Source organism: Puma concolor, chromosome D2 (genome assembly GCF_028749965.1).
Source record: "Puma concolor isolate L17-30 chromosome D2, mPumCon1.1.hap2, whole genome shotgun sequence".
In the NCBI taxonomy this organism is placed as follows: domain Eukaryota; kingdom Metazoa; phylum Chordata; class Mammalia; order Carnivora; family Felidae; genus Puma; species Puma concolor.
Window position 1 is genome coordinate 88472843 of NC_141677.1, and position 23947 is coordinate 88496789.

A 23947-nucleotide genomic window follows, 5' to 3' on the forward strand; every position below is an offset into this window, starting at 1 on the left:
GAGCACACCACTGCGGTTTTCCGGGAGAGCCGGGTCCCCACGGTGAGTCTGGCCACCCTGACCCCACCTTCTCTTGCAGCATACCTGTGCCTGGACTCCGTGCTGGTGGCCGAGGACGGGGCCATTCTCTTCGGCCCACCCCCTGCCAATGGTGCGTACGCGGGGACACCCTCAGGAGCTGTGCTCCACCACAGACCCCCAAGGCTGAAAGAGAAACTAAGAGCTTGGGCCTTTCTCTCTCAGGCACTTACGACACGTTTTTTCTGGCTCCTGAAGTTGCAGACCAAGAGCTGGTGACGGAGAAGGTAACTGGGGCCTTCCCGTCCCTTCCCAGGGCCTACTGCCCCACACCCTCGGTGGCGCCCCCTTCTGCCCAGAGAGCTGGGGTTGGGGGTGAGACATGGGCCCCTCACCGGGACTCAGGGGGAGTCAGGGTGCCCTCCCCCAGTGCAGGAGTCGCCTCCCCAGCCCTGACTCTCCTGGCCTGGGCAGCGTCCACCCAGCAGGTGCCTCCCCAGGGTGGCAGGGGCGGGACTTCTGCATGGACAGCTCTGGGCGGTACGTGTTGGCTCAAGAGAGCCCAGGGCTGAACTTTCAGGAATATTTACAAGGCACTTGTTAAACAGAGTGTTATTAAAAATTAAATTGTACACACTTACGGGGCGCCCGGCTGGCTCAGTCGGTGGAGCATGTGACTCTTGATCTTGGGGTGGTGTGTTCAAGCCCCACGTTGGGCATGGAGCCCACTTTAAAACATAATAACAAAATGAAATAAAAATTAAATTATACAAACTTAAAATTAAGTAAATTATATTCAAAACCAAGGTAGAACTCCACTTCCCTACTCCCCGACTAAGTACAGCTAGAAACCCCGCATCCCTAAAACAAACGTGAGAAGTGTGCAAGGCAGAGAGCAGAAGGCAGCCTGGCCGGGGCCTCGGGCTGAGGAGGGCACAGCGGTAAGGGCCCTTCTCCTTCTCTCTGCCTCATGCACGGAGGCAAAGGCACCGCACTCGAGACAGAGGAAGGGATGAGGAGAGGGGCGGGCCTACCCAGGCGGTGCCAGAGGAGGCTGAGCACCCCCACCAGTCTATTCCAAGGACCCCTGCCCATTAAGCCGGTGAAGAGCATGTGGGTGGGGAGCCTGGACCCCCACCACTGCACCTAATCCTCCGCAGTAGCAAATGCCCCTCGAGGTCAAGTGTTGCCAAAGGAGGCCTCATGGAGAGCTAGAACACCCACCGTCACCCAGCGGCAACAAGGCCACCCCTACCTCGTGCTGGGAGTGAAGGCAGGTGAGGAGCAGAAAGGATGCCCTCCCACCCCTCCCGGCCAGAGGTGTGACACCGGAGGCCCAACGGGGAGCCAGGATTCCCACCCCCTCCAGCAGCAAAGAGGAGCCCCCTCCTCAGGTGTCAGTTGAGGCCAAATACAGGACCTGGACTGTGCCCCCAGCTGGCAATAACAAGATGGTGTCTCCTCTTCCAGACAGTGCTGTCAGAGAAAGTCAGGTAAAACAAGTTAAATAAGATCTAGAGGCTTACAACATGAAAATGTCCAGGTTTCAACCGAAAGTCACTTGCCACACCAAGAACCAGGGAGATTCAAACCTAATGAAAAAAGACAATCAACAGATGCCAATGTTGACACTGTGGGACACAGCCAAAGCAGGGCTAAGAGGGAAATTCGTAGCACTAATTGCATATGTGAGAAAAGAGGTAAACGCTCAAGTCAGTAATCTAAGCTCCTCAAGAACCTAGAAGAAGAGCAACACAGACCCAGAGCAGAGGAAGGAAGTCATGAAGATGAGAGCAGAAATCAATGAAAATGGAATAACAATAGAGAAAACAGTGAAGTGAAGAGGTGGTTCTTGGTAAAGACCAACAAAATGTGAAGACTTGCAGCAAAACTGACAACAATAAAAAGAAGACACAAATTACTAATATCAGGAATGACACAGAGGATTCCCCGACAAACCCTTCAGGCATCGAAAGAATAATGGAATACCACAGATAAGTCTACACACATAAATTCAACAACTTAGATGAAATGGGCCAGTTCTTCAGAAATCATACACTACCACAATGCATTCGATATGAAATAGATCTTTGAACAGCCCTTGACTATTGAGGAAATTGAATTTGTACTTTTAAAATTCTCAAAAAATAAATCTTTGGGCCCAGCAGTTTCATGGGGGAGTTCTACTCAATGTTTAAAGATAAATTACTACCATTTCTACACAATCTTTTCCAGAAAAGAAAAGAGAAAACACTTCCCAATATATCTAATTAAGCTAATATATATACTGTCAATGTAGATAGATAGATGATAGATAGATAGATAGATAGATAGATAGATAGATAGATAGATAGAGGCATCTGTACACACACACACAGCAACATCTCTCATGAACATAAAGTCAAAAATCCTTAACAAAATATGCAGCTAGAATTCAGCAATATATAAAAACTATGCACCATGACAAAGTTGGGGGGGGGGGTATTCTAGGGATAAAGGGCTGGTTTGGTATTTGAAAATCAATTAGTCCAACATATTAACCAGCTAAAAAAAGAAAAATCCCATAATCACATTAATTGATGCAGAAAAACCATTTGGCAAAGTTCAACACCCATTCATAATAACAACAACAAAAACCTGAGAAAAATACAAGTAGAAGAAACTTTCTCAGCTTAATAAAAAGCATCTACACACACATGCACGCGCACACACACACACCCTATAGCTAACATCATACTCAATGGGGAAAGACCAAATGCTTTCCCCACGACTGGGAACAAAGCAAGGATGTCCACTCTCACTGCTCCTACTCAACATACTGCTGGAAGCGGTAGCCACTACAATAATTAAAAAAAAAAAAAAAAAAAAAAAAACATGTAGGAAGCATAAAGGCCAGGAAGAAGAAATAATACCATTCGCAGAAGACCTGTCTATGTGGAAAATTCCAAGGAAACTCACGGAATCTACCAAAGGACTCCTAGAATTAATAAGTGAGTTCTGATATAAGATAAACATTCAAAAATAAGTTGTATTTCTATATATTAGCAATGAACATGCAGACTCCAAAATTAAAAATACAGTGCGTGCTCTCAGCACTAGCACCATCTCAGAAACCTCCAGGCCATGAACCAAGTGGAGGAAGAAGTAAATGCACAGGCTGAAGCATAAAAGAAGAACGATGAGGCAGAAGTTCAAGTAAACCACTAACTTGTGCACCCGTGGAAGCTACGGGAGGGGAAACAAGGAAAGCCAGAGGCCAGGGACCCTGGCACAATTATTGGGCTGCACACCTACTTTCTAGATCTTGTTTCAGAAACAAATGGATCTAGAAACACCCATCGTCATCTGATCGCAACAACCACCTTTGAGAGACCCACCTTGCTCATACAAAAACAGTCCTTTTGGTCCTCTGCCCTGGACCTGTGATTTTCAGGACTAATCCTGTACTCAGAATGTAACATGTGTACAATAAGTCATTTCTTCTATTGTCCTAGCTGAAATATACATATAAATATAAATTTAATTAAGATACAAAATTTATGTAAATGTACAATCACTCAAAAATTGAAATACTTACCTGTAATCTAACCAAGCACACACAGGACTGAATGCTGAACGCTACAAAATGCTGATGAAAGAAATCCAAGAAAATCTCTGGGATGGAGAGCCAGGCAGAGAGCTTTTATCCTTGACACCAGAAGCAGTATCCTTACATTTTTCACAAAAGGAAAAGTGGGCAAAATGAACTTCATCAAAATTAAAAACTGACCAAGTGGGATTTATTCCATGCCTGAAAGGCTGACTCAACAATGGAAAATCAGTTAATTTAACACATCACATCAATGGGCTAAAGAAGAAAACTTGTGTTTATGTCAATAGACGCTAAGCTATTGATGAAATTCACTACACATTCAGGATGCAAGCTCTCAGCAACCTAGGAATGGAGGGAAACTTCCTCAACTTGATAAAGAACATCTACTAAAACCTACAGCTCACATAATTAATGGTGAGGAAACTAGATCCTTCCCCCCTAAGATTGGGGAAAACTCAAGAATGTCATTCTCACCACTCCTATTCAACATCATACTGGGATTCCTAGCTAATGGAGTAAGACAAGAAAAGAAAATGTGTACGGATTGAGAAGGAAGAAATAAAACTGTCTTTGTTCACAAGTGACATGATTGCCTATTTAGAAAATCCCAAAGAATCAACAAAAATCTCCTGGAACTAATAAACAATTTTTTAAGTTTATTTATTTATTTATATTGACAGAGCGAGAGGCAGGGGAGAATCTTAAACAGGCTCTGCACTGACAGATGCAGGGCTTGAACCCACAAACCATGAGATCACGACCTGAGCCAAAACGGAGTGTTGGACGCTTAACTGACTAAGACCCCCCAGGCACCCCAATGAGCAACTATAGCAAGGTTTCGGGATAGCAGGTTAATATGCAAAAGTCGGTTGCTTTACTGTTTACCACCAGTGCACAACTGGATTTTGGAATTACAAACACAGTGCAATCTACATTCATACCAAAAAAAAATTACATATATATAAATCTAACAAAATATGTATAACATCTATACGGAAAACTGCAAAACCCTAATGGAAGAAAAGCCTACATAGAGAGACATTCCATATTCATGGATAGGAATATTCAATACTGTTAAGATATCAGTTCTTCCAAATCTGATGTATAAATCAAATGCAATTTCAATCAAAATTCCAGCAAGGTACTCAGGGATATCAACAATCTGATTTTAAAGTATGTATGGAGAGATAAAAGACCCAGAACAGCCAGCAAATATTGAGGGAGAAGAAGAAAGTCAGAAAACTGACAATACCCAATTTTAAAACTTACCGTAGAGCAATAATGGTCGAGCCAGGGTGGTGTTGGCAAAAGAACAGACAAATAAATGGAACAGAATAGAGGGCCCAGAAATAGACACACACAAATAGAGTCAACTGGTCTTTAACAAAGGAGCAAAGGCAATTCAGTGGAGAAAGGACAGTCTCTTTAACAAATGGCGCTGGGACAACTGGAAGTCCGCGTGCAAAAAAAAAAAAAAAAAAAAAAAGAATCTAGACAGAGACCTTGCACCTTTCACAAACATTAACTCAAAATGGATCACAGACCTAAATGCAAAGTGCAAAACCATAAAACCCCTAGAAAATAACGGAGAAATCTGGCAACAACTTCTGGGCGCAACACAAAATCATGATCCACGAAAGAGAAAATTGATGTTAGACTTCAGTAAAATTTCAAACTTCTGCTCCACAAAAGATATTATTGAGAGTGAAAAGACAAGCCAGGGACCGGTAGAAAATATTTGCAAAGCACACACAAAGAGCTCTTAAAACTCAGCAATAAAAAAGCAAACAACCCGCTTAAAAAGTGGGCCCAAGGTCTGTGCAGACCCTCACGGAAGAAGACAGCGTGTGGTTAAGGAGCATGTGGAAGATGTTCGACCTCCTGTGGCACCTGGGATTGCAAAAGAGGAGGCGGCCCCTGGGCCCCGGCTGGAACGGCGACAACCCCACACCGACCACACGCGTGCCGGCCAGAATGTGGGGCCGCGCACGGGGGCTCTCGCTCATCGTGGTGGGCACAGCCCTTCGGGAGACAGCTCGGCAGATTCTTTGACCACCCTGCAGCCCAGAAACTGCCTTTCCGGGTGCTTATCCTGGAGAAACGAAACGTCCGCACAGAATCACGCACACGAACGACCACGGCAGCTGTACTCAGAATAGCCCCAAACTGGAAACTACCCGGGTGTCTGTCTGGGGCGAATGGTAAAACTGGCTGTGGTCCGTCCACACCATGGATTGCTACCCAGCAGTCAGAGGAACGGGGTATTGATAAGGCAGCAACCTGGAAGGATCTCCACTTAATTAAAAGCCAATCCCAAAAGGTCACATATTGTGTAATTCCATTTATGTGAAACGGCACAATTAAAGAAACAGAGAACAGATGAGTAGTTGCCAGGGATTAAGTACACGCGGCTGAGGGCTGTTGCCCTGCCTCATGCAGGAAGCGCTCTGTACCTTGATCGTGTGGATGCCTCGTCCTGGCTGGGACGTTGTCCTGCAGCTTTGCAAGATGTTACTATCATGCAGAACTGGTCCGGGGTACACAGTCTCTCTGGACTGTTTCTTACAACTGTATGTGAATCCATAATTATCTCAAAATTAGAGGTTCAGCTTTTTAAAAACGTTCATAAGTATCTACAGCTGATAATTTCATTCGTGCGTGACTGTCGTGCACAGTGGCCTGTGCTCCTGGCGGTGGGAGCACTCCTGGAGGGCACCGCTGGCACCGCCCCTGCCCCCGCGCACTGGCACCACTCGAGCAGCTTGAAGGTGGCCTCGTGGGAGCGTCCACACTGGGGAGATCGGCACACGCGATCTGGTCAGCTGCATAGACTTAACGAGGGCACGGAGGAAACGTTAACGATGCAACTGAACGCAGAGGTGCTCCGCGCCTGCCGTGACCCTCCAGAACCGCTGGTGGCGGGACAGCGGCCGGCTTACAGCAGCAAAGCTCGCACCGGGCCTTCCTCGGGTCGCTCTCATCCCGCCGGTTGAGTTAGATGAAAACGAAGCCGGCACGCCTGTCGGGCCACCTGTGTGACTTCCGGTACAAGAGCTGGAAAATCAGTGCCCACGTCCCGTGACACTCCTTGGCTCTCTGCAGCTGACAAAAAAGAGTATCACACCTTACCCTCTTTTTTAAACTGGGTGCTTCCCATCATTTGCATCAGGAACGTTTAGAGTAAACTGATGTGTGTAGACACGGGTATTTTTTTTAACGTTTATTTACTTTTGAGAGAGTCCGGACTTAACCGCCTGAGCCACCCAGGTGCCCGAGGAAGGTGCTGTTGCTCAGAGAACCTGCTGCTAAATAGCAGCACACTGCTGGTTTGGGGGGCTCCTGGCCTCTGAACCCCGAGCCGCGGCCTCCAGCTGCCCGAGGACAGCAGAAGGTGGGAAGGCCTTCCCACGGAGGCCTCAGGTCTTGGCTGCTCACACCTGAGGGTGATGACCCGGGAGTACTTGGTAAGCACGCAGGTTCCCAGGCCAGTCCCCGCTCCCCCAGGGATCTGACTCAGGGTCTGGCGGACCTCCAAGCTCCGAGGAAGTGCGAACCGGGGGCGCGGATCAGAGCCACCGTCCTGCTGGCGCCCCCGGGTGCCCTTGGGGGACCCCCGGGTGGGGAAGTGCTGCTGAGCAGGGCTGGCCTTTCCCTCCCCCGCCCCCAGGCCTCCGTGTACTGTGTGGCTGCGGTCCTGTGGACGGCAGCCAAGTTCAGTGTTCCCCGAGACCACAAGCTGGCCCTGCCTCGCAGGCTCAAGACCCTCCTCTTGGACATGGCTAGACGCAGCGCCCAGGAGCGGCCGTGTGCGGCAGAGGCCATCAAGGTAAGCACACTGCGGTCGGGACCCCGGCTCACAGTCCAGGGCCTGAGCGATGGCCGACAGGGGACCCAGGTTCTTGTTTCCAGGAAGAGTGGGCCCTGGACAGACGGCCATGGGTTTCATTTGCGAATAGGCGGTAGATGATGTCTGCTGCTCACCCCCGGACCACCCCATTGTCTCCGTGGGTTCGCCAGGCCAGGGTGGGTGGGGAACGTCCTGGGGCCAGCCTAACCCCTGCCCTCATGCCCTGCCAGACGGGACAGAGGCTTCTCCCCAACAACCGACTTCCCACAGCTCCTCTGAGGGTCTCTCGGCCTCCCCTCTGGTCTCTCCAGACTGGGCGGGGGCCTGATGGGGCCGGATCCTGACCCTCCCAACAGTGCCCGCGTCTGCCAGCAAGAGCTGGACGCCTGAGGGAGAACTGGGCCACTGTCTCAGTGACGGAGAGGCCACAGGAAGGCCACCCTGTGGAGGGAGAAGCCCTGTGCCGGCCTCCTCTGCCCCTGACTGCCCTGCTTCACCAAGTGAGGAGGAGCCCTGTGTCAAAGAGAGATACTCAGACATCAGCTACGATGCCCAGACACACTACCCAGCAGCCACAGACAGACAGACAGCCGGGGGACGGCCCGCAGGAGAAGGACTTGCGCTCTAGTCCAGATCTGCACGGAGGCGGCTGGAGGTTACGGGGAGAGCGGGGACACAAGAGGAAACTGCCCCGGGGCGGGTCAGCACCAGCACATGGACGCTGGGAGCCAGGACCCACCCTTCCTGACGGTCGAGCTTCGGGGGATCAGGCATAAACCCCTGAACAAGACCGTCCTGGGTCGTCAGAGTCACATTCGCCCCACAGGGGCAGAGGAGGGGTTCACAGCCGTGACCTTTGATAGTAATTGCTCTAAGGCAGGAGGGCATAGCCTCTGCCTGGCGTTGGCTCGAACAAACTGAGGTTTTCCAGGCAAGAGCCCGAAGGGGTCGGGGCTGTGCCTGACTTCAGCCGCCCCAAGCCGCGCTCTGGCTGGCCAGCCTCTGTGCAGGGCTTGGTTGGGGTTCCCGCCAGCAATTAGGAAATGATATAGGTGTTCGGGGGGAGGGAAGGTGCTTACACGGTAGCTTAAAAAAGAATCTTTATCTTTCTTCATCTTCACTGTCAATACCGTCCATGACCCCAGATGAAAAGTAGACGTTCTCATCAGTGACATTCTTTCCCCAAATATCAGAATGTTTGAGCTTGTAGAGTCGGTTCCCAGGGGTCAGCTGCATTTTCAGGGTCCACCCCCCCATCCCAGAGCGTTTCTTCTTGTGCACGCACAGGCGGGGCACACGCACAGACGCGGGGACAGACAGCTGGCTTCAAACCTGCCTGGGCCCCATCCACATTTGTCCTGCAAGCAGCCACTGCCTTGTTGTCAAGGTCACCGAGGACTCGGGCCTGCCTGGGTCAAATTGCAGTTAATTGGAAATGTCTACAGAAGTTTTCTCTTGCCTGTTTTTTTAGGTTGCAGTTTTGGGGTTTGCTGTCTGTGCATGTGGGAGCTGACTGGTCTGCCCTTAACTCCTCTGTGGTTCTGTAGCATCACCTGTTCTTGAAGTCTTTAGAGGGACAGGCTGGAAAGGTCATGTGTCATTGTGCCCTCCTCTCCGGCACTGAGGCAGCCCCTCAGCAAGGGGTGGGGGGCATTTCTGTTCAGCCTTTATTCCTTCTACGTGGGGCTGCAGAATTTCATCCCCGGCTGCCCGAGGCTGGGGTCTGCTTCCTGTACACGAAGCCCCCAGGCCCTCCTCCCTACCGCTGTGCACTCTCTCAAGGGCTCCTGCCCAAGGCGTGCTCCCCTCTATGTTTGGAGCGACATGGGCCCGGCCTGCGGCCTCCCAGATGCCGGACACGGGGCTCCTTCTTTCAGATATGCAGCACTTACCTCCTTCAGCGAGGCATGGACAGCAGGAAGATTTTAGCCCACCTGAGGGCGTCCACCTGCAAGGTAAGACGGTGCCCTGCAGAGTGTATGTGAAGCCCCCTCGGTTCTGTGCTGGGGCCCGGGCCCTGGGGAGACGAGGATGCTTGTTCTTGCTGTTTACTGTGCAGGTGGAGGGCGAGTTTAGGAAGGGGGGGGGGCATACCCTACAGTGACCCTCAGGCACAGGTGGCTGTCAGCCTCCTGGGCCTGCGGACCCGGCGGGCCCCGTGGATGGCAGACAGGCACACACACTCCCCCGCAGCGACGGTGCCCTAGAACCCTACCCACACTTTGTTGAATTAGGAAGCAAGCGCCCCCAAGGCTCCCATTGGAAAGAGAAGCAAACCAGGGCGCACCCGGCTGGCTCAGTCGGGGGAGGAGGGGACTCTTGATCTCAGGGTTGTGCATTTGAGCCCCACACTGGGTGTAGACATAACCGAAAAATAAAATCTGAAAAATAAATAGAGAGAGAAGCAAGTCCAGTGTGTGAGCCAGTGCCAGCTCAGAGCTCCGCTGAAAAGTCGGGGAGCGCTCCACGGCATCCACTCGGGACCGCCGGGCCCCTGGACTCACCTTGACTGGGGCCATCCTGTTCTTCGGCCTCAGGTTGACCAGGAGGAGGAGACCATCGGCCTCCAGAACGCTCTCTCGGTGGTGGAGCTGAACCCCAGTGCGATGCCGCCTCCCGGGCCCAGCTCAGGTGAGCCGCCAGGGCCTGGCCCTTCCTGCCCCCGACGCCACGGCTACCCCCGCTGCTGACCCCCCAGCCCTGAGCGGACACCCACAGGCAGCCACCACGGGGCCCCAGAGCAGGGTGTCCAGGACCTCCTGGCGGCCTGGCTCTCCACCTCTGGTCTGACGGCCCTGTCACGCTCCTGTGTCCACATCCACGTGCCGCTGCCCAGCTCCCGTCCTGCCCCGTCTTCCCCCCAGCCTGCCTGTCATGTCTGGGTGGTAACCCCCATCCTGCAGCACAAAGAAGACCCCCTCCTCCCGTCCGTGGCCTTCTCCGTGGCTCCCAGCTCCGCCACCCTTGACCCCGGCCACCTCAGGCCTGTCAAAGTCCCCTTGGAGCCCCGCGGCGGGGAGGGGTGCAGCACCCGCGGGGGTGGGGAGGAGCCAGCGCACCTTATGGCAGAGGCGGGAGCTGCTCCAGGGCATCTCGGGGCCCGCACTCACGCGGAGTCTGTCCCCAGGCTTTGTTCAGGTCGGAGGGGACAGCAGGCTGGTGGCAGTGCAGGGGCCCGTGCCCACTCAACCCTCCTGCTGCGAAGCGTCCACCTCCCTGCCGGCCGCCTTCACCTCGGCAGCCACACACTTCAAGCCCATTGTACTGGCACCAGATGCAGGTGACGCCAGGTGAGCAACCCCACCCCGGAGCTGGCGGGGTCCCCGAGCCCTTCCTCAGTGCTCTCTCCTTCTCTCTGTGCTCTCAGGGACCGGGAGGGCGCTGCGAAGCAGGCTCCCGAGACCCATGGAGCAGCCCCCAGCCAGCAGATTCCTGACCAGCTGGTACCGGGTGCCGGACCACAGGGAGCAGCCCCAGAGCCTCTCAGAGAGTCCGTGCCGAGAGACACGGGCCAGGGGAACCCCTGCACCCCTCCCCCTGCCCCGGCCAGCCCGCCGGAGGAGGCTTCACCAGCGATGCCCGCATCTTCTACGGCTGTCCCACCCCTGAAGGCACAGGTGCCCCCCACGGAGCAAGGGCCAGACCCAGTAGCCCTGCCTGGAGCCTCTTCCGAGGGCCTCAGGCCTCGGCCCCCAGGGTCCAGTGCAGCCCGCCATGACCTGGGTCACCCAGCCAAGCCGCCCAGGAGCAAGGCCACTGAGGGCCCAGGCCAGGAGCCGGGGGGTCCCCCGTCAGCCCCGAGGGACCCCTCCCTGGCCAAGGCGAGTCCAGACAGCCCCAAGGGCACCTCGGTCCCAGAGCAGGATGACCAGGCCCCAGACAGTCACCGCGAGCGGCCCCTGCCAGCAGACCGCAAGCTCTGTCCGCCCAGTGTGGACGCCTCACCCCTCCCGAAGAGGACGGCCTGTCCGTCGCTGCAGGAGGCCATGCGCCTCATCCAGGAGGAGTTTGCCTTTGACGGCTACTTGGACAACGGGCTGGAGGCTCTGATCATGGGTATCACGGGGGGGACCACAGGGCTCCCCGGAGCAGCCCCAGGACCAGGGAGAGGCCATGGGGGGACGCAGTACACTGTAGGGGGCCCGTGTGAAGGGGGAACTGGGGTCGTCACAAAGAGGGGGCCCCCCACTCATCCATCTGCACCAAGAGCTCAGGGGGCAGAGCTGAGCCCCCCAGGATTCGGCCGGCAGCAGAGTCTTAGGCAGGAAGAGGGACTTAGAGCCCTGGCGCCCCGCGCGGCCCCCTGCCAGCTCCTTCCGCCCTGGAGAGCGGGGAGCACGGAAGGTGCTCTCCCACGTGGTAACTGGCCGCTGTCATTTTGCAAACCCAGGGGAATACATTTACGCCCTGAAAGACCTCACCTACGCCACGTTCTGTGGGGCCATTTCGGAGAAGTTCTGTGACCTGTACTGGGGGGAACAGTTGCTGCACAATCTCTTCCACGTGGTGAACGGAAGGGCATCGCCCCCGGAGAAGTGAGTCCCCCACCCTGGGGCCCTGTTCCGCCTCCTCTAAGCCCTGGGCTGCCTTCCCTGCGTCCCCTCCCACCCCCCTGGGCTCCAGCTCCCCGCCCTCGCCAGACTCGGCTGTCCGCCCGGGTCCCCCTTGCCAGGCCTGCAGCCCACCCTGTGGGCACCGGGCTCCTATGGGCAGGGAGAGAGAGTGTGGGAGGCACAGCCCCTGCTCAGGTACCGGCCCGAGGAGGCGGAGTGACCCGGGGCCCAGAGGGGAGGACGCCCCCCAGGGAACGGGTCAGAGCTGGATGACAGCAGGTGGATGGAGACCCTCCCTGTGCTGTCCCCCCGCCCCCCGCCCCTTCAGAGACTGCCCTGCTGCTCATCTGCCGGGGCTGGCCCACCCCCTCCTGGAGGACTGTCCACAGCGATGTGGGGGGTGCCTGGAGAGGCCCGATGCCCCGACACCCAGTCCCTGAGCCCCAGGCACACCCACAGCCCTCCCCGCCCCCATCCCTGTGACTGCACCAGGCAGTGGGAGCCGCGGGACCGCCCTGCGGTGTTCACTGCCCGCCCCGTGTAGACAGGTCAACACCGCTGAACACCCCAAATCGGTGCCTGCCCCCCCCCCCCGGGTCCCAACACTCACAGGCCCGCAGGCAGCCAACGCCCCGCATTCTCACAGCACTGACCTCCAGAAAACCCTGTGCCAATTATTTGGGCCCCTTAATTGTTCTGGAAGGAGGGTGCTCTGTGACAGCCTGTGGCCCGCAGTCAGGGTGTCCTAGGGAAGCTGGGTGGGGCCTCTGCTAAGTGGTGTGTGTTGGGCGGGGGGGGGGGGGTGAAGGGGGAGGGCCAGGTCACCGGTGGGCCCCCACCGCAGCCCAGGTGTGTTTACATGGGGTGAGCTCTGGGGGCTTCTGCACATCCGCCCAGAGACTCCTGCTGGAAAGCAGTTCAGGGAAGCTGTGGCGTCGTGGGGGGCCGACGGGCCGGGCCACAGGGGCATCTGAAGCATCCTTCCCTCTGATGGCAGCGCTTCAGAGGAGGCCGTGTCACAGCCCCAGGGTGATGGGACTAGCGCTCCAAGTGGCTGCTCACTGTCCAGCAAAAGGCCATCGTTGCACGGGGCGGGTAAGACATGGGCTCCATCGGGGCAAGAACTCTCCATGGTGGGGTCCACGTTGACTCTCTTGGCGTGGCTGGGTAATTCCAGGAGAGGCTTCCCTTTGCCCCCGGGTACCCCAGTGTCCTCTCAAAGGCACCCAGAGCAGGGCTTGCCAGCTGGGGACCTTGTGCCAGGAGGGGGGGCTCTCCCACGCCCGCAGGTGGGTGGCACACAGGAGCCCAGTGCACTGGGGGCCGGGGGGTCACATTCTGCTTCCTGGAATCGCTGGCCAGCAGCCTGGTGATGGGACAAATCTTTGCTTCTTTCCTGGAAACATGTGCCAGTTAAAGAGTCTGAGGGTTATTTTCCTGGATTGTTAGCACAGGCTGCAGGATGTCGGAAATCTGTGTAATTTCACGGATACCGTGGGAGTGGGGCATGGCTGTAGGAGTCAGGCTGCGTGACTGTGATCACACGTGTCATGGCCATCAGAGCGGGTGGCGAGCACAGGCACCTCACCCCACCCTTCTCCACGTGCGCACTCCAGGAAGTTTGAGAGCAAAGTGAGGGTGCCCACCGGGCCCCCAGTGCCCTGCTGGCCCTCCGTCCAGTCTGGTTCCTCCTCATCTACACACAAGCAGCTCACGACCCAGGAGTCTCCTCCCCCACCCCGGGACAGCCCGTGCTGGGAGGGGATCTGAGGGATCCTCCTGGGAGGCAGGACCCCTGCCCTGAACCCTCAGAACCCTCTTCAGGGGGGCACCCTGCCATCTCGAGGGGCTCATCTGAGCGCAATCAGCTTCTCTGTAAAGAGTTGGTGATGGACCCTGCCACTCGAGCTGCATTTTCGAGGGTGGCCGTCCTCTCCTGTACAGGGAAGGAGAAACCGGCCACCACTCGCGTCAGCCGAGCCCCCTGCCCGCCCCCACCACTGTCCGACGTGGACGCAGACGAGCTCTCACGGGGTAACTTTGAGGTGGGATTCCGGCCTCAGAAGTCTGTCAAAGCCGAGCGGGAACAGCAGCCGGAAGCCGGAGAGCACGGGCAGCAGGGTGGGGGCCCCGAGGCAGTGGCCCGGCTGCCCCGGCCCAAGGACGGCGGCCTGGCCGTGAACCCCGGCCCGGCGGACCTCCAGAGCTGCAGCCCCGGCTGGTGCAGTGCCTTCTACGAGGCCGACTGCTTCGGCGCCGACGTCTACAGCTACGTGCAGGAGTTGGCAAGGCAGAAAGCCGGTGGGGCCGTGGATGCCGACGCCCAGAGCCCGGTGAGTCCTGGGCCGCTGCCCGGTACTGGGGGAGGGGGTGCAAGTCCCGCGTGGCGGCAGGTAGTGGGGCATGGTGCGCACAGAGCCCCTCCCCGTGCCCCATTCCATGGCCCCCGCCCGCCACCAGCGCCCCCCTCTGGTCTGGGCACCCCCTCCACATCTGGGGTAGGAAATGGCTTCTGTCTCTTTGTGAGCTGGTCAAGTGGTCCACGCGTGGCAGGAGAGGACCTCGTGAGGGCGACCACAGTTGGGTTCGGGCCGTGTCTCTGGCGGGCCAGGCAGGTGCAGCTCCCTCCCCCCAGGCAACCTCCTGCCCCTTGGGCAGCGCACCCACCGCGATGAGAAAAGTGCCGTAGACGCCTTGCCCATGGCAGTCCATTCAGGCCGGCCCCGGGCTCCATCTGGCCCGGCCTGAGCTTCTCTTGTGAGCAGCCCACCCCTCCCCCCGCGCTATCCTGGTCAGGGCAGCCCAGGCTCCTCCCGAGTCAGCAGGGTGACAGGAGGGCACAAACCGGAGAGTGGCCAGGCCAGGCCAGTCCTTAGGTGAGGGCAGCGCCCCAGAGATCAGGACCCGAGGTTCCCCATAACCAGCCGCTCTGACCTGGGCTGTAGCCTCCTCCTGGGACCAGGGGCTCCCACGGAGGCGCACGAGGTGCGACCCCCCCCCCCCCCACCAGCAGAGCAGACGGGAAGGAACCGTCAGCGCTCAAGCATCCTGCCCTGGCGCCTCTACTCGCCCCTGCTTGACTCACCTCCTCTGGCCTCCAAGCACAAGCCCCAGAAACGTTGCGTCGCACGGCCCTCACAGCACCATCTGAACCTTTCCCAGGTGTTTTCACCTTGTTGGCCTCCGGCCACTGCCTCAACTTGGCTGCGCTGCTCAGCCCTGCGCTAGACAGAGGACGGGCCCTGCCTGGTCCTGCCGCACGTGTGGACAGCGGCCGTGCCCTGTGGAGCCGTGCCGTTCCTCCCGGCGTCGTGCCGCAGGCCCTGCATGTGCCGCCTCGGGCAACAGACTCGGAGGCCTGGCCTCGCACGCTGGGGGCCTCCCGTGGGGACCCGGTGCGCAGGGTGGCCCCCATGTAGGGCGCCCTCCTCTGGGACCACGCGGAAGCTTCACGGCACTGTGTTGGAGTCCAGTGCCGCGGGCAGAGAGGACAGCTCCCAGGCCCGACGGTCCCCTTCCTTCCACTGGGGGGCCTGCAGACCTCGCTCGCACTTCCTTTCCTGTAACGTGTATTTGCCCTCGGAGCTGCTGGATGTTCTCGCCCCGGCAGCCCTGGTTCTGCACCCGCGGGGGCCTTTCCCAGAAATAGAAAGTGAACAGACTACAAGGGGCAGAAGGTGCCAGCGCGACTGTGGGCCACATCAGACTCCCAGTCATGGGAAACGGAGGGTACGGGGCTTGCACAGGTGGTGAGAGAACAGAGCGGGCACCAGCGACGGGGTCACGGCTCATGACACCCCAAGACGAGCATAGGCCTCGTCACCAAGAGTGGAACAGCTTCCCCTGACGCAGGATCCTGAGCGTCCCAATGCTCGTCCTCATGAGAAGAACCCACAGACCGTGAGCGCTGGGAGGCGGTGAGGAACAAACACGCTTCACGGAACACTCACGCGTGCACACTTCCCAGCTGTGTTGCTGCTAGGGCCCAGAAGCAGCAGTGAGCACACTGTCCTCCAGTCAGAGGGACCAGGGCTCCGGGGGGAAGTCACCGACCCCGGGACGTGTGATGATGAGCTGGGGCATCTCGTGCCGGAAAGTAAGGAGATGACGAAACAAGACGGGAGACGTCCAAAGTCAGAGGAAGCAGCTACAGAGCTCCGGTGCCCGGAGCGGCAGCAGTCTGAGAAACTAAAGGAACCACGCGGGTCTGTTTTCTGACTCGAAGTGGCGCGTACCCACACGTCCGCACCGAGACAGGTGGCTGACCCGAAAGGAGAGCAATGACCCGACGGTGCTTCTGGAAGAAATTGAAAACCCACGTGGTTTTCATTAAGTTCACGTGGAATCTCAAGGAAGCTCAAACAGCCAAAACGATCGCGACAAAGAAGAACAAAAGTGGAGGATTCTCACCTCTGGTTTCAGAACTTGTCACAAAGCTGCCACCGTCCCCACCGTGTGGTCTCGGCACAGAACAGACGCACAGGCCCATGGGGCAGGATGGGGAGCCCGAAACAAGTCCCCACCGACGTGAGTGCTGACAGGCCGCCAGGCCCGGCCAGCGGGCAGAGGGCAGAGGGCAGTCCGCACAGCGAATGGCGCTGGGAAGACAGGTGTCCAGCTGCACAAAGGAGCGGTCGGGCCTGGACCATACGGCACTTTCAAAAATTAGCCAGAACATCGGAGACCGAAGCACAAGAGCTAAAACCCATGGAGGAACACAGGGGAGGAGCTTGGTGACACTGGATTTGGAAATGATTTCTTGGACACGACACCAAGATCGCAGGCAACAGAAGTAAAAATAGATTCACTGGACGTGATCAAGATGAAAACCTGCGCATCAGAGGACGCCACCAACAGACCGGGGAAAACAGTTACGAATCCCACGCCTGAGAAAGGCTCGGGCTCCAGAGTACGTGGGGAACACAGAGGACTCCGCAAGCACCGAACAACGGACGACGGACTTGCACAGACATCGCTCCGAAGAAAACACACAAATAGCCAAGCTCACGAGAAGGTTGCCCAGCGTCGTGAGTCGTGAGGGAAAAGCGAATCAAAACCACAGCGAGGCACCACCTCACACACAGTAGGGTGGCCGGTACCAGAATTTGGCAAAGAAAGAAAAGAACACGTGTTGGGACGATGAGAAGCTGGAACCCTTGCGCACGGCTGGCGGGAACGTAAAATGACGCCGCCGCCGCGGAAAACGCTGGCGATCCCTCCAAAACCTAAGCACAGAATTATCAGTGGGTCAGCAGCCCCACGTCTGTGCACCCGAACAGCCGAAGGCAGGGTCTCGAGGGGACGCATGCGCTCGGTGTTCCCAGGAGCCAGCAGGTGCGAGCCGCCCAAGTGTCCATCAGCGGATGAGCGGATAAAGAAGATGTACAATATGCACACAGTGGGACATCCCCCAGCCTCGCGGGAGGGAGACACCTGTCATGCGTGGAGGAGCCCCAAGGGCATGATGCCCAGTGACAGAAGCCAGAGACAAAAGGACAGGCCCGGTGTGACTCCACCCTCGCAAGGTCCCCGGAGCCATCACGTTCACAGCCACAGAGAGAGGACAGTGGGCGCCAGGGACGGGGGAGGGGACGGGGACCTGATGTCTGATGGGGGACGACCTTCCAGGATGGGACAGTCCTGGGGATGGGGGGGTGAGCACACTGGATGCCACGGAACAGCTCGATGAAAATTTGTTAAAATGGTAACTTTTATGTTATGTTTATTTTGTCACAAAAAAATTTCTAAATAAAAATTTTAAAATTAGTTGAGAAAAAAGGGGAGCGACGACCATTGGTCCCGGGGACCTGAACTGACACCTGCAGATGTCACCATAGGTGAAGCTCTGAGTGACAGAGAAGACACGGGCAGCATCCCTGGGGAGCCCCCTTCGCCCGCCCCTCAAGCCCAACCCACCACCGTCCCACCACCCTGGCCACAGCGGGACCGCGACCCAGGAGCCCCACTGACCCAGGGCACAAGGGTGGCAGCCAGGGCGGCTCACAGTGCCCACACCAACTCCCCCGACAGCTGTGGGGACGGGGGGATGAGAAGTCCAGCTGTGCCACCTGTGTCGGAGGTCACCTTCTGCGGTCACAAGTCATGTCCTCTGACATCACAGGTCACGCCTGCTGGGCGGCTATGGACCGGCTGCCCTGTTTCCGGCCCCTTGAACTCAGGGCCACAGAGGGTGGCTCTCACCTGTGCGAGTGCCTGGCCCAGGCTGACGGGGCCCTGTCCTCAATTCTGTGTTGTCTTCGGGGTGGTGGCCCCTTGCAGGGAGATGCACCCCCTGGCGAGCGTGGGTGACCCATGCACCGTGCACAGACTGTTCTTGAAAGTGGGCTCAGAGACGTGCTCAGCCCAGGAGGCTGCTGGCGCCCGCGTCCGTTCTTATCCGGACCATGACCCTGTGGTGGGGACGAGGCTCCCCGGGCCTGCCACCACTGAGAGTGGGGCCCGGTCCCGTGGTCCTCAGCGGGCGGCTCCCGCGGGGGACGGTCTGCAGGAAGCAGGCAGTTTGAGGGAAGCTGTGGAGTGACGTGTTTTCCCTTCTGTTCCTGCTCTCCCGGGAAGGCGTCTCTGCTGGAACCCGAATGCCGCCAGGTGAGTTTCCTGTGCCCTTGCCTGCATCGTGGGTGGGCTGGATCAGGCCGCCGGTTTCACATTTCTCTCTGAGAACCACCGTGTCTGTTTCAAAACAGGAGCCCCAGACAAACTCGAAGGGTATAAAACAACCATTAGACACACTTCCACATTTGCTGCCCAAACAGAGCGAGTGTGCAACAGGTCAGGCGTTGGGGTGGGGGGGTCAACCAGAGGGCATCATGTTCCCTCCATCCGTCCCTGACCGCACAGCAGCACCTGCACACCCAGTGCGTGCCGACTGGCGCCCCAGCACGTGCCGCGAGTGGGGGCCGGGAGCCGGCCTTCTGTGTGGCCGCAGCATCTCCGAGGCGGCACACGCAGCGCGGAGGTCCTCTGTTGCCCTTCGCCTGCTGTTAAAACGGGCTTTGCTTTCAGTGCTGAGGTGAATGGTGCTGATCTCGGTTCATCCTGTTATGCCCAGAATTCGTGATCCCCAAAGACCACCAGGGAGCCGAGTCCGATGCAAAAGCAAAGAGCCTTTATTCGAGCTAGCTCGAGCTCAATCCCCTACCTGCACCGACGCAGGGGTGAGATGCCGGGGTGGGGGGAGAGAGAGCGAGTTTCAAAAGCACAAAGGTTTTATAGGGGTCTAGGGGCAGTTGGTGAGGTAATGGCTGTGGCCTCAGCCGATTGGCTGGGGAAGGGTCATGGCCTCGGCCGATTGGCTGGGGAAGGGTCAGAGTCCTGTTACGCAGGTGGCCGGGCATGTTTTGATCGGGGAGTTTGAACGGGTGAGCGGGAGGTTACTCAAGGGGAGGAGGCGTGGTCTGAGGTTTCTGCGATTTTCCCGGAAAGGGGCCATGTCGGGGACATAGTCACTCAAGGTGGAGGACACAGAACAAGATGGAGTCGGCCGGCGTAGGTCCGCTCTTTCAATCCCTCTTTTCTCTCTTTGCCTACAAGTTCTGGCTTTTCCATCTTCCTTCCGACTGTGGTTCTGTCTCCTTCCCAGCACTGGCCAGCTTTCAGGCCTGTGTAAATCAAGGGCCATGGTGTGTGATGAAAAAAACCCTCACTTGGGTTCGGCCAGGGGAAACGCCTAACCTCGAATGATCCTGGGTGTTTTATTTAGACGCAGCCAGTCCGGCTCAGCCCGTGGTCCAGGACGCCTCTGCTTCTGCCAAGTGTGGCCATGGCCGTGCTGCCCGGCTCCCATGTTTCTTCTCCATCATCCCGTTCTGCGTGAATTTTAATTCACATAGATTTAGTTTAAAATCAGTCAAAATGGTCCTTTCCAAAGAACCAGTCTGTAGTTCAGTAGCGTGAGAGGTGTTACTGACAAACTTCACACCCAACCTTAAAACCTGAGGTTGCCGAGACGCTCACCTGGGACGAGACCACGTGAACCCCGTTCTGGCAGGTGTGTGACCCATCGGCCCCAGTGCCCACAAACCCGCTCCAGGAGAAGGGGTCTTATCAGCATCTGGACAAGCGTGCAAGGGGGCGACAGGGCTGGACAGGGCCTCATGCAGGGTGGCCTCAGAGGGTGCTCTCCCCATGGCTGTTCTGAGCCACGCAAAAGGAGGGGAGCCCTGGAACGCGGGGCCGAGGCCATCCTTCCCCTCTCCGGCAGGGGCCACTGCATCATCAGAAAGCCAAGGTCACAGAGAAGCATTCATGGAGGGCAGAGACACTCAGGTCCCTACACCCAGAAGGCAGAGGAGGAGTCCTCCGCGAACACAGTTCTGCGGGGCCACCTGCATTTGCTGCTGTGTGGAGATTTGTGCCATCTGACGGGACTGCCGTCAACGATGAAATGTTCCAGATCTGCACCATCCATCAGGGCAGCCACCGGCCATGTGTGGCTAACTGAGCGCTTGAGGTGTGGCCCGCGTGACCGAGGAATTAACATTTTCATACCACTGAAATAGAAGAGCTGCTACACGCGGCCAGTGGCTCCCACGTCGGAGGCGCACTTCAGTCCTGCCCCCACGTACCCTGGGGGCCCGTTCTCCTCTGCACCCTGGCAGCTGGTGACCAGGGCCTCCAGCTGTCAAGTAGGGGAGGGAGATTTGGACCCAGGGCCACGTGGTGTCAAATCCCACGCTCTGCTCAAACACGGGCCCAGCCAAACGGTGCAACGGCAGCTTTGGGGCAGCTCGAGCTGCCCTCGGCAGGCTTCCTCCCCTGCCCTCGAGGGTCTCCCTCAAGGTCTAAATCGACCTCCTCCCCGTGCGTGACTCCTCCCCTGCCCTCAGCAGCTTGCACTCAGAGGCCACGGGGGATCTGATTTACCAACGGAGATGTGGCAGGGCCATGTGGTTGTGTTTGCACCACACTCCCCAACACCAGGCACGGCCCCTGCCCCCCAGCTGCCCTGGGCCTAGAGGCTCCTACCCTCTGCTGTGGCTGTTGCCACCCCGTTGTTATCGTAGCAGCGTGAAGAAGACAGCCACGTGAACCTCCTTTCAGTAAAACCACCAGAGAGAAGGGATTCAAATATTTAAATTAAAGTATCACCTGCATTTTTTATTTTACAAAATCATACAGAAATAAATGCTACCAATAAAGCAAAGTCCATAGTTGTAGTTAGATAAGATCAGGGGAAAGCTTGTTTGGGTTTGAGGTGATTAGATGTCCCCAAGTGAAAACCACAGTGTATTTGACTTTCAGATTAAGGTTCTTGTCAGTGTGGCAGCTTCAGGGCCCTGGGGCCACCTTGAACCCTGTTAACAGGAAGTTATTTCCCAGGGAGTCTGAGACCTCCCTGAGCCAACGCCTACCTTTCGCTGGTCCCCGGCCCTAGTCTGGTCCCTCACTGTACCCACCCACAGGAAAAGTAAACCCACAGCCCCAGCTGGAGACCCACGCTCAAGGCCAGCTCCCAGGGACCTGCCTGGCTTCCGGACCCCTCACTGCTCCACTGTCACATCCCTTCTCAGCCCTGGGCTTGGCCAGGTGGGGGCAGTGGGCCAGGCTGTATCTGTCAGCTCCCTCCTTGAAGGGAGGGGCCACATTTGGATTCTGGTCCTTTCCAACATTCCCTGCCCTGAGTGGGCCTGCCCTGGGGCCTTTCCTGCCCCCTCTGGGTAAGAGAAGAACCCAGACTGTCTGCCCTGGAGGACAGAGCCAGGGATACTGCCCTTCCGAGCAAGCACCCTTGTGGACTCTCCGAGGAGGATGCGCCTCCTCTCCCTGAAGATGCAAATTCTCCTGGAGGGAGCTGGGGCCTCTGTCGCTGGGCTCCCTGGTGGGCAGTGACACGTGACCCAGCGGAACTTCCGCTGGCACCGCGGCCCTCTGGACGGTCCGCAGGCGGCAGCGTCCACACTTCCAGGCCACTGTACCCACGCAGGGGTGGCCGAGGGCCCGCGGCAGGAACTGGGGCCAGTCGCTCCGAGTCTGTGGCAGGGACTTCATGCTGGGGTCCCCCGGAAAGCGGGGCCGAGGTGCGGGGTCGCATGGGGGTCCTGCAGGGACCTCCCCGGGCCGCAAGTGCCCCCCCTCCGGCCCCTCCCAGGACCAGGAAGGCGGTAGGCATGCGCCAGGCGCCCTCCCAACCGGCCGGAAGTAGTATCTGGAGAACGCTCCAGAAGGACAGACCCTCCGTGGGCCAGGGCAGGTGTCAGGGGTGGAGCCAAGGCCAGGAGGCAGGGCCTGGGTTGCAAAGGGATAGGGCGAGGCCCAAGCTGTGGACCCTGTCCGCCAACCCCCTCCTCTGCGGGCATCCTGGGGGCTACTGGGGACCTGACGGTCTGTAATTTTCTTTAAGTGGCTCAGTGGAATCCCTGTCTCTCATTGGCTGGGTTATGGCAGTCCCGCCTTAGTTGGGCTCTGGCAGTCTCTCATTGGCTAGGCCATGACTACCTCTCACTGGCTGGGCTGTTGCCAGGACAGGAGGAAACCTTCCTTCCTCCTGCGGGGTGGTGAAGTGTATCCACCTGCAAGGTCCTTGCTGGGTCTTTACTTCACCGGGCCGTGGGCTGAGAGCTCCCTTGCTGGCCTCCCCCCGCTGTTTCAGCGCGGTTTCCCTTCACATTTCCTAGTGTCCTTGCACTAGGCCTTGCACAAGGCCTCACATCCCAGCTCGCAGGCACAGATAGTCCTTCTGTGGCTGTTTGACAGCTTTCCTCCCAAGAATTTCCACATGATTCACATGTGTGTCCCTGCATGCTAACGTGTGTTCCGTGTGTGCATCTTGTGTAGGCCTTGCTGAGCAGTTGCTTTCGAGACAACAGTCGGAAAGCCTGTTGTGAGCAGAGCCTGGGCCGCCAGCACCTCCTGCAGAGGGAGGAGGGCGGTCGCCTGGGCTCACGGGCTCTTTCCTCACTAGGAGCTGGAGCAGCAGCTCATGATAGAGAAAAGAAACTACCGGAAGACTCTGAAGTTCTACCAGAAGCTCTTACAGAAAGAGAAGCGAAACAAAGGTAGTGTTGCGTGTCCACATGCCAGAGCACAGAGTTGGACAAAGGGCCCACCCCCCCCCCCCGGGAGCTCAGGGGACCACTTTGTGCCACCTCTGCCTGCCCCCAGGTTCCGAGGTGAAGACCATGTTGTCCAAACTGAAAGGGCAGCTGGAAGAAATGAAGTGCAAGGTGCAGTTCCTTGGACTGGTCAAGAAGTATCTGCAGGCAAGTCCCCCTGCGTCTCTACCCCTCCCACCCCTGCCTCCCATCCCTGTCCCTCCCATATCTGCCCCCTCCCATCCCTGCCTCCTCCCATCTCTCCCCCATCTCTGCCCCTCCCACCCCTGCCCCTCCCATCTCTGCCCCTCCCATCTCTCCCTCATCTCGGCCCCTCCCACCCCTGCCCCCTCCCATCTCTGCCCCTCCCACCCCTGCCCTTCCCATCCCTGTCCCTCCCATATCTGCCCCCTCCCGTCCCTGCCCCTCCCATCTTTCCCCTTTCCTCAAGAGGCCTTCATGCTCTTGTGGATACCCGGGAAATCAGTCCCTGGGAAAAAAAAAAATCATGAAAACGTGCCGCGATTTTTGAGAAGCCACAGCCATGCAGAGTGACTCAGCACCCATGTCCTGCAAGCACCCGGTGGCAGCAGGTCAACCAGAGGCAGCTAGCTCCCCACCCCGCACACAGGTCATGTACGCCGAGCGGTGGGGCCTGGAGCCCTGCGCCCTGCCCGTGATCGTGAACATCTCGGCGGCCCACTGCGACACGCTGGATTTCAGCCCCCTGGACGAGTCCTCGTCCCTCATCTTCTACAACGTCAGCAAGCACCCGCGCGGTGGCAGGCAGAGGAAGGCCCGCGTCCTGCAGGCCGGCACGCCCCTGGGGCTCATGGCCTACCTCTACTCCAGGTGCAGCCCCCGGCCCCTGGGGGGGTGGGGGGGA

General features: G+C 57.6%; 1 protein-coding gene across 1 annotated transcript in view; it reads left to right on the forward strand.

Moving 5' to 3' along the window:
• Nucleotides 1-23947, forward strand: part of KNDC1 (kinase non-catalytic C-lobe domain containing 1) — a 65522-nt gene that overhangs the window by 27348 nt on the left and 14227 nt on the right. The window contains exons 8-21 of the mRNA XM_086681254.1: nt 80-151; nt 244-305; nt 7278-7436; nt 9335-9412; nt 9995-10088; nt 10585-10747; nt 10825-11513; nt 11848-11992; nt 13008-13105; nt 13955-14343; nt 18587-18616; nt 22932-23025; nt 23132-23229; nt 23693-23913. Coding sequence (XP_086537380.1) covers nt 80-151; nt 244-305; nt 7278-7436; nt 9335-9412; nt 9995-10088; nt 10585-10747; nt 10825-11513; nt 11848-11992; nt 13008-13105; nt 13955-14343; nt 18587-18616; nt 22932-23025; nt 23132-23229; nt 23693-23913 — 2392 coding nt within the window. The remainder of the gene's footprint in view (nt 1-79; nt 152-243; nt 306-7277; nt 7437-9334; nt 9413-9994; nt 10089-10584; nt 10748-10824; nt 11514-11847; nt 11993-13007; nt 13106-13954; nt 14344-18586; nt 18617-22931; nt 23026-23131; nt 23230-23692; nt 23914-23947) is intronic.